Here is a 10,230-nt window from a genome sequence, read left to right as displayed (position 1 = left end):
TTTGATTTCATGATTATATGTTTGAATGAATGGTATTTTATATTTACATGATAATATATTTACATGATATTATATATTTACATGATATTATATATTTACATGATTATTATTGTTGCATGATAATTAATATATTTGCATAACATTCATGCATGAATATTTTAACATGATCTAGGCATGATATTATTACATGATATTTGATATGATTTATAATATATTTGCATAACAATTTTTGCATTGTATGATTTAATATTTATTGCATGATTGTATGATTACTTGATTTTTTTAGAAATTTTGAATCACCATGTTTTATAAATAAATAAAAGGATTGAAATTGATTTATTTGTACAATAAAACTATCTTTAATAAGGCTTAGGTAAGATAACAAATAATTAACTTGATACTAATTTTATGCGTAAAAGGGTGTTAATATCTTTTTTACACGTAATCGATTATGAACTTTAATTCTGTTGATGTAAATTATAATTTATTTTTTTTAAAGACCTTCAACTTAAGCTTAGGATAACTTTAAAAAGAATAAATTCACATAGGTGATTAATTATACCTAGCTAATAAAGATTTGTTGTAACTTTATAATTTTTATGTCTAATGGATATGTTCTCCCAACCTAAACGTTATGGCACTATAAAAATGAAGTTTCTTACTATATATGAGTATAGGAAACTTTGATAATTTATCTTTGTTTTTGTATTAAAAAATTAAATCCTATGAAAATTTTGGCGTTATCTTGATTTATTAATTATTTTTATTAGTAAATGTATACATGAGTAATGGATTGATATGAATTAGTGCTAAATTCTTTCATAAATTAATACATGTGTTGAGTTAATTTACATATACTCAATTGATTGGTGAGAAGTAATTTTTTATTGAGTTAGTTTAATATTCTATCATTGATTGTATTATATTTTGATTTAAGGTTTTTTTATTTATAATTCCACATTTTTTAATTACGTAGCTTTAAAATTTCACATATTGAAAATTTTAAAGATTACATGTTATGCTAAGTGAGATTTTTTGTTAATTTAAATGATCCATCAGACGAAAGAATTACATTGATACACGTTTAGACAAATGAAAATTCAATTAAAACTTTTTTAAATTTAAAGACTAAAATAAAATTTGATCCAAAGTTTAAAAATGACGAATGTTATTTACTCTATTATATATTTAAAACATTATGGTTAAACATTTAATTTTTTATTAACGATAATGTATTTTGGTAATAAATATTGAATTATTAATTATGATTAAACATTTAATTATTTAATTCAAATAACTTCAAATAAAAATATATAATGCTCTTAACTATTTTTAGGAGTAACAGTTAAGATTTCCATATAAGAATATTTTTTTTCAATAAATTAAAAATTTACACATTAATTATCAATGATCACATTTAATAAAATATTATTATTATAAATATAAGAGTGGAGATCCAATTAATCTTAAAATTACTTAAAGACACTAGTTATTAAAAATCTTTATTTTAAAAAATTTTAGCAATTTCAATTTATCAAGTAGGAAGGGCTTAGTCCTTATTCAGTATTAACTATTTTTTTAAGTATTAAGGATTAATTAACTATTAAGTATCAACCCTGGCGTTAAATTTTTCGGAATAAATATCTAGCCATATATATTATACATTTTATTATTACTACGGGTGGCAGGCCCAGATGAGTCATCAAAGCAACAACTGGACCCCAAGCTGTGTTCCATTTGATTTAAAAAACTACAGCCGTTGATGCTCATTAAGTTCATTTTGGACGTTCATAAATCACTGCTACAAAAATCAGATGGACGTTCATCAAGTTCATTGAGGTGATGGCCGATGGCTCTCGAAAGTTCTCCAAGTGCTGACGTTACCCAATGGAGTCAGGGGGGATGACAGAAAATATAATCAACCTCGGTCACGTGCATCGGGACTAGGCCCCATTCTTTTGTGGGCCCAATCGCACGTGCACACATTCCAAACCCAATAGTTTATAATTTTTAGTCGACCAAACGTACGGCGCAGAAAGACCTAAGGAAACCCTCAGCCGCACTGGATCATCACCAACACTCACAAAAAGGCAGCGAAGGTGCAGGTTAAGTATCGTGCGCCCCTCAATCTCCCAAAGCGTTCCTCCCTCTTGCCCTCTAACGCCACAATAACATAACCTCTCTTGTTTCCTTTCTCTCTCAAAAAGGAGAAAAAAATTACAAAAAATTTTTATAAAACCAGAGCTTGAGAGGGAGAGAGAAAGAGAAAACCAGAAAATTAAAAAAAAAAAGAAAAAAAAGAGAGGGGGCAATGAAGCAAAGCTCATCTGAGGCAGTCTCCTCATCGTCTTCGCCTACGCCCAGCTTACCTGACCAATCACTGCCCGCCACCTCAGCATCGGTATCCGAGAACCACCACCACCACAACAATAGCAAACCCTTGGCATCGATATCCGTGGCGGATGACTTAGCTGGTGTGGGGTCGAGAGACGGGAACGGTGGGGCCCAGGAAACCGTAACTGTCGATCGACGAGGAGAATACTCAGCGGTTTGTAGATGGACGGTTCATAATTTCCCAAGAATCAAAGCTAGGGCATTGTGGAGCAAGTACTTCGAGGTAGGCGGTTACGACTGCCGTTTATTGGTGTATCCAAAAGGGGACTCCCAGGCTTTGCCGGGTTACATATCCATATATCTCCAAATCATGGACCCGAGGGGCTCATCGTCGTCGAAATGGGACTGCTTCGCTAGCTACCGCTTAGCCATCGTCAATCTAACCGACGATTCCAAAACCATTCATCGGGATTCATGGCATCGTTTCTCAAGCAAGAAGAAATCTCATGGTTGGTGCGATTTCACACCTTCTTCTACTGTTTTCGATTCCAAATTAGGTTATCTCTTCAACAGCGACGCCGTTTTAATCACCGCAGATATTTTAATCTTGAATGAATCCGTTAATTTCACCCGTGATAATAACGATGTTCAATCCTCATTGTCTTCTATGATTTCTTCTTCTGTTGTTGCCGGTCCCGTTTCTGATGTTTTGAGTGGCAAATTCACTTGGAAAGTGCATAATTTTAGTTTGTTTAAGGAAATGATTAAGACACAGAAGATAATGAGCCCGGTTTTTCATGCCGGCGAGTGTAATTTGAGGATTAGTGTGTATCAAAGCTCGGTTAACGGGCAGGAGTATTTGTCTATGTGTTTGGAGAGTAAGGATACTGAGAAAACAGTTGCTTCCGATAGGAGTTGTTGGTGTTTGTTTAGAATGTCAGTGCTGAATCAGAAGCCGGGGTCGAATCATATGCATAGAGACTCGTATGGGAGGTTTGCTGCGGATAATAAGAGTGGGGATAATACTAGTTTGGGGTGGAATGACTACATGAAGATGTCAGATTTTGTTGGGCTGGAGGCAGGGTTTTTGGTGGATGATACTGCAGTATTTAGCACTTCATTTCATGTGATCAAGGAGCTTAGTAGTTTTTCCCCCAAGAATGGAGGGTCAGTAGGAAGGACTGGGAGTGGAGCGAGGAAGTCTGACGGGCATACGGGGAAATTCACTTGGAGGATTGAGAATTTTACAAGGTTGAAGGATCTTCTGAAGAAGAGGAAGATAACAGGTCTTTGCATCAAGAGCAGGAGATTTCAGATTGGAAATCGGGATTGTCGTCTCATTGTTTATCCTCGAGGTATTCAAGAATCTTTGTAAATTCCTTAGTTATTAATTGGATTTTGCGGTCATTTTTCTGCAGACCAATTGAGTATGATACTTCAAGTTTAAGGAAGTGCTGTCTTGCCATTTTGCTTTTCTTTTTATTTTATTGGATTGAGCTACAAGATGGTTGCATGCTTATGGTAATTGGCCCCTGCTAAATTTGTTGTTTTAAATACAATCGGTAATTGTGTCGCTTAAGCATCCATGTCGTGTGTCTCTAAATTCATACCTAATTGACTTGAAAATGTTTTGGCTTTACTAGCACCTTGCTTAGGTTTCGTTTAGGGAAGTGATGGCAGATTTTCTAGCAATCAATACTGTTAATGCAGCTATTTGTCACTTTATATACATATAATAAAAAATTGCTTCTTTTGTTGCCCTTGGGAGCAAAAGCTATATTTTACCTTTGTAATCTGGTTTACCATCAGTCCTATGATCCTTGCATCTGAGACAAGGTGACCTGGCTGATGGTTTCTAAATTCTGTTTGGAAAGTGAACTGATTGAAAATTTCTATGGGCTTGATGCTATCAGGACAGTCTCAGCCACCATGCCACCTTTCTGTGTTTCTTGAGGTTACAGATTCACGAAATACTTCCAGTGACTGGAGCTGTTTTGTGAGTCATCGGCTGTCAGTTGTAAACCAAAAGATGGAGGAAAAGTCAGTTACCAAAGAATCTCAGAACCGCTACTCTAAAGCTGCCAAAGACTGGGGTTGGCGTGAATTTGTGACGCTTACCAGCCTTTTTGATCAGGATTCTGGGTTTCTTGTTCAGGACACTGTTGTATTCTCCGCCGAGGTTCTTATTCTGAAAGAGACATCAATAATGCAGGATTTTAATGATCAAGATACTGAGTCAGCAAATACTGCTCCCCAGATAGAAAGGGTTGGAAAGAGAAGTGCGTTCACATGGAAGGTGGAGAACTTCTTATCTTTCAAGGAAATCATGGAAACCCGCAAAATTTTTAGCAAATTTTTTCAAGCTGGTGGATGTGAGCTTCGAATTGGTGGGTGATTGTCTCCAGTCAATTCTCCAGTGAACATGGCCTTATTGTTGTTTCTCTTGATTAATTTGTTGTTCCTCATGATGCAGGTGTGTATGAGTCCTTTGACACCATATGTATATACTTAGAGAGCGATCAGTCATTTGGTAGTGATCCAGACAAAAACTTCTGGGTTAGATACAGAATGGCTGTGGTGAATCAAAAAAATCCAGCCAAGACTGTTTGGAAGGAATCTTCTATTTGTACAAAGACATGGAATAATTCTGTTTTGCAATTCATGAAGGTATCAGATATGTTAGAAGCAGATGCAGGGTTTCTTGTGCGTGACACTGTTGTTTTTGTTTGTGAAATACTGGATTGCTGCCCCTGGTTTGAGTTTTCAGATCTTGAGGTTAGTCTTTTTGGGTCTCTTCCTTTTATGTGTTGTACACTATTCACAATAGACGAGTTTTCTTTATTTTGAGTTGTCAGATTTAGAGGTTAGTCCTTTGGGCTTTCCATTTATATGTAACCTGCTTTCTATTACAGATGACTTATGGTACAGGAAGGGTTTTTCTGCTGCATGCCCTGAATGTTGTGTTAACTTGATCCTTACCCAAATTTGGCCATATTCTTCTGAATCACTCTCTGGCATGCTATGTTCTTTATATTCCTGTGCTGACTACTTTGACAGAACCAGGAAGGAACTAGTAAAAGCTATTATACATTTACCCATAATATCTTTTGCTTTCCTTGATGGAAATGGGTCTTATTTTCTTAGTATATTTCTAGTGAACTAATATCTGCATTTTGATGTTTACTTTCTCTACTTTTGCCAGGTTTTGGCTTCTGAGGATGATCAGGATGCTCTAACAACTGATCCTGATGAACTCATTGATTCTGAAGACAGTGAAGGAATAAGTGGAGACGAAGAAGATATCTTTAGAAACCTTCTTTCCCGAGCCGGATTTCACCTTACCTATGGAGATAATCCATTGCAGCCACAGGTCACTTTGCGAGAGAAGCTTCTGATGGATGCTGGGGCAATTGCTGGTTTTCTGACTGGACTTCGTGTTTACCTTGATGACCCAGCCAAAGTAAAACGTTTGCTGCTTCCAACAAAGCTCTCTGGTAGTGGTGATGGAAAGAAGGTTTCAAAGACTGATGATGAATCTTCACCGAGTTTGATGAATTTGCTAATGGGGGTCAAAGTTTTGCAGCAGGCAATTATTGATCTACTCTTGGATATAATGGTTGAATGTTGCCAACCCTCAGAAGGAGGTGCACATGGTGATTCTTCAGATGCAAACTCTAAACCTTCTTCTGATGGTGGCGAAGCAGCTAGCTCACTGGATTGTGATCGGGAAAGTGGAGCAGCGGAATTTGCTCAATTTCCTATGTATGAAAGATTGGATTCTTGTGTGGATGATGGTAGCACTGCCTCTGCTGTACAAAGCTCTGATATGAATGGGGTTGATATCTCTGGAAAAGCTATTCCTGGACAGCCTATTTCTCCACCAGAAACATCTGCTGGGGATTCCTTAGAGAATTCCTCACTTCGCTCAAAGGTATGATTCGTAAATAGCATTGAACTGACTTGATTATTAATCATGTATTAACTGCTTGAACAAATTGATTTTCCAGACCAAGTGGCCGGAGCAATCTGAGGAGCTTTTAGGGTTGATTGTCAACTCATTGAGAGCCCTAGATGGAGCTGTTCCACAAGGATGTCCTGAACCAAGGCGGAGGCCCCAGTCTGCACAAAAGATTACTCTTGTATTGGATAAAGCTCCTAAGCATCTGCAGCCTGACCTAGTTGCATTGGTGCCTAAATTGGTAGAGCATTCAGAGCATCCACTGGCTGCTTATGCGCTTCTTGAACGACTTCAAAAGCCAGATGCAGAGCCTGCGTTGCGAATACCTGTAAGATAGTCATTTTTGAGTACTTAATTTCTTTTACTTAAACGGTAAATGTGGGCTGTCATTAGGATGTGCTTAGGAGAATGAGTTTCTGAACTTTGCCTCAAATTTGAATATACCATTGTTTTCAGATATGCTTTTTGTTTATAAAATTCATTTTCTAATCTTCTATCTTTTAATAATGATTCTTCTATTTCAGGTATTTGGAGCTCTTAGTCAACTAGAATGTGGTAGTGAAGTGTGGGAACGTGTCTTATTTCAATCTTTTGAGCTCTTGACAGATTCAAATGATGAACCTCTGGTTGCAACCATGGATTTCATCTTTAAAGCTGCATCCCAATGCCAACATCTTCCAGAAGCAGTATGATTTACTTTCTCATTTTATTGTTGTATTCTGCATATCAATATAATTTCCTGAAGCATGTGTAACTATTTTTGTTCTCTTCTGTAGGTTAGATCTGTTCGTGTTAGGCTAAAAAATTTGGGCCCAGAGGTGTCTCCTTGTGTTCTTGATTTTTTAAGTAAAACTGTAAATAGTTGGGGAGATGTTGCTGAGACCATTCTAAGAGATATTGATTGTGATGATGATTTCGTTGAAAATTGCTCGGCTATGGCTTGTGGGTTCTTCTTGTTTGGTGAAAATGGATCTACTTCTGAAAGATTGCATGTGGTGGATGAGCAGGTTTTTTGTGCTTCTACTCATCATTTTTCTGACATTTTTGTCCTGATTGAGATGCTATCCATACCTTGCCTAGCTGTTGAAGCTTCTCAAACATTTGAGAGAGCTGTGGCTCGAGGAGCCATTGTGGCTCAGTCTGTAGCCATGGTCTTGGAAAGGCGTCTAGCTCAGAGATTGAATCTTAATGCCAGATATGTTGCTGAAAGCTTTCAGCATGGGGATGCTGTAGTAGAGGGAGAAGCCAGTGAGCAGCTCAGGTCTCAACGGGATGATTTCACTTCAGTTTTGGGTCTTGCTGAGACATTGGCACTCACTAGAGACCCTCGTGTCAGGGGCTTTGTGAAAATGCTTTATACAATATTGTTTAAGTGGTACGTTGATGAGTCCTACCGAATGAGGATGCTGAAGAGACTTGTTGATCGTGCCACCAGCACTACAGAAAATAGTCGTGAAGTAGACTTAGATTTGGATATTTTGGTTATTTTGGTTTCTGAGGAGCAAGAGGTTGTTAGACCTGTTCTAAGCATGATGAGGGAAGTTGCTGAGCTTGCAAATGTTGATCGGGCAGCCCTTTGGCACCAGTTATGTGCTAGTGAAGATGCAATTATCCACATGCGGGAAGAGAGAAAGGCTGAAATAACAAATATGGTCAGGGAAAAAGCTACTTTAACCCAGAAATTAAGTGAATCTGAGGCTACAAATAATCGACTCAAGGTGCGTGCCTTAAACTAAAGATAATTTTCAGGGACTGCTCTCCCATCTCTATTCTTTTCAGGAAGTTCTTAAAATTAACTCATTTTAAAAATTGACAGTCTGAAATGAGGGTTGAGATGGATCGCTTTGCCCGGGAAAAGAAAGACCTTTCTGAACAAATACAGGAGGTTGAGAGTCAACTTGAGTGGCTTCGCTCAGAGAGGGATGATGAAATTGCAAAACTCACTACTGAGAAGAAAGCACTACAGGATCGTCTTCATGATGCAGAGGCACAGCTCTCCCAGTTGAAGTCTCGGAAACGTGATGAGTTGAAGGTACTTTTGATGATAAATATGTTGCCTCTTTGCTCTTGTATAGGCTTGGATTGACTGCTAATTTACTAACTTATCTGACGACAAGTTTTGTATGTGACAGAGGGTAGTAAAGGAGAAGAATGCTCTTGCTGAAAGATTGAAGAGTGCTGAAGCTGCACGGAAAAGATTTGATGAAGAATTGAGACGGTATGCTACAGAAAATGTTTCTCGAGAGGAAATTCGTCAATCACTTGAGGATGAAGTTCGTAGATTGACACAAACAGTTGGGCAAACTGAAGGTGAAAAGCGGGAAAAAGAAGAGCAGGTTGCTAGATGTGAAGCATATATTGATGGCATGGAATCAAAGTTGCAGGCCTGCCAGGTTTTTGCCTCGTCATAGCTCTTTCTATTTCATGTCATCTTTTGTTTTGAATTTCTAGGATGTTTTTAACTGTTTAGTGGGTAGACCTAGTGCAAAGGGGATTGGGTATATATTGAACTTGCCATATCTATCTCTCCCTGAACCCTTTTGCTTTGAGATGTCTAGTTTACATCCGAATCATCAGTTCTGGGCTCTCATGGAAAGTTGTGAGCTTAGGAAGTCTAATTTGAGTTTTTTTTTTTTGGGTCTGTGCAGCAATATATTCACACCCTTGAGGCCTCACTTCAAGAAGAAATGTCACGACATGCTCCCCTCTATGGAGCTGGTCTGGAAGCTCTATCCATGAAGGAGTTGGAAACATTGTCTAGGATTCATGAGGAAGGACTCAGGCAAATCCATGCCCTTCAGCAGCGTAAAAGCAGTCCTGCTGGCAGTCCTCTTGTGAGTCCGCATACTATCCCCCACAATCATGGGTTATACCCTACAACACCACCATCAATGGCTGTTGGACTCCCACCTTCCCTCATCCCTAATGGTGTAGGGATCCATGGCAATGGGCATGTGAACGGGGGGGCTGTTGGGCCTTGGTTCAATCATACTTGATTTCTAGGGCCATATGTTCCTTTGTGTCAATGCATTTACTTACCCCATAGAGCTGGTTAACATCTCAATTCTACGAGATGTTTTTTTTTTTTTTTAATTTCCTTTTTTTGGCATTTTTACTGGGGGAACTGTTGGAGCTCATTTGTGTGGAGAAAGAAACAATAAGAGAGATCTGTCCCATTCCCGGGTCAAGGAACGGCCTGGGTAGTGTTCTGGTGATTGAATGTCTGCAATTCCAATAGAACTAACAGTTGGAAATGCCATTTACCTCTTTGCTTCAATTTTTATATAAGTTTTAATCATAGGCCATCTCTAACTTTTGTTAATTATGAATTCTTTTTCCATTATTTCTTTTATCCACGAGTCTTACTAATTTGTAGAATCAATTGTAATTGCTGTTGGTGGATTAATATCCTTTCTAGGCCTAACACTGCTGGTCACCGAAATTTGCTGTTGTTTTAGTTATGCCTACCTCAGTAATTCCAAGAGCATTGAAATTTTGGTTATGCTTGAAAGATCTGAAAGCCAGTAGGCTAGTTCCCATTGTGAAAAAAGGGGTATCAAAATGAAGGAGACTATCGAGCTGTGGCTTGGGCTTGTGCCTTTTTAATTAGTGGATCTTAACACAATTCAAGCAAGCTTGAAGGAATACTTAATTAGGCTAAGTTTGACAAAAAAGGAAAAAAAGCAAGAAACTCTGCAAATGCTAGCTGGATGGATATCGCAATTCGTAACACGAGGGCAATTGACCAAGAGTGTTGAGCATATGCAAAATTGGATAAGTCATTGACATTTCTCGCTCTATTTTTGTACTTATCAAGAAATTAAGATGAATCGCTCAAATTAGTGACGGAATCATTGAGTTTGCATTGCTTATCATTTTTTGTGAATGAGATTAAGAGGGCAAAAACGTAGCATGACATTTGGGCAATTAAAGCAGAT

General features: G+C 37.8%; 1 protein-coding gene across 2 annotated transcripts; it reads left to right on the top strand.

Annotated features, from left to right (window-relative positions):
* Positions 1 to 1,820: 1,820 nt before the first annotated feature.
* Positions 1,821 to 9,614, top strand: LOC111284185 (uncharacterized). Of its 2 annotated transcripts, none has more exons than XM_022872903.2 (10): positions 1,821 to 3,689; positions 4,248 to 4,721; positions 4,808 to 5,109; positions 5,537 to 6,265; positions 6,342 to 6,620; positions 6,817 to 6,978; positions 7,069 to 8,010; positions 8,109 to 8,324; positions 8,425 to 8,685; positions 8,941 to 9,614. In XM_022872903.2, exons 1-10 carry the CDS (start codon positions 2,312 to 2,314, stop codon positions 9,286 to 9,288), a joined length of 5,091 nt encoding a protein of 1,696 aa, XP_022728638.1. In that variant the 5' UTR covers positions 1,821 to 2,311; the 3' UTR covers positions 9,289 to 9,614. The 2 variants fall into 2 exon arrangements, 1 of the variants encoding a protein (XP_022728638.1); XR_016343047.1 differs by having other exon boundaries at positions 2,118 to 3,689; positions 8,410 to 8,685.
* Positions 9,615 to 10,230: the final 616 nt, after the last annotated feature.

This window comes from Durio zibethinus, chromosome 6 (assembly GCF_047325235.1).
Source record: "Durio zibethinus cultivar Kanyao isolate XHJ-2024 chromosome 6, ASM4732523v1, whole genome shotgun sequence".
NCBI lineage: Eukaryota > Viridiplantae > Streptophyta > Magnoliopsida > Malvales > Malvaceae > Durio > Durio zibethinus.
The sequence above is the reverse complement of the archived record's forward strand: the minus strand, read 5'-3'. Positions and strand labels throughout refer to the sequence as shown.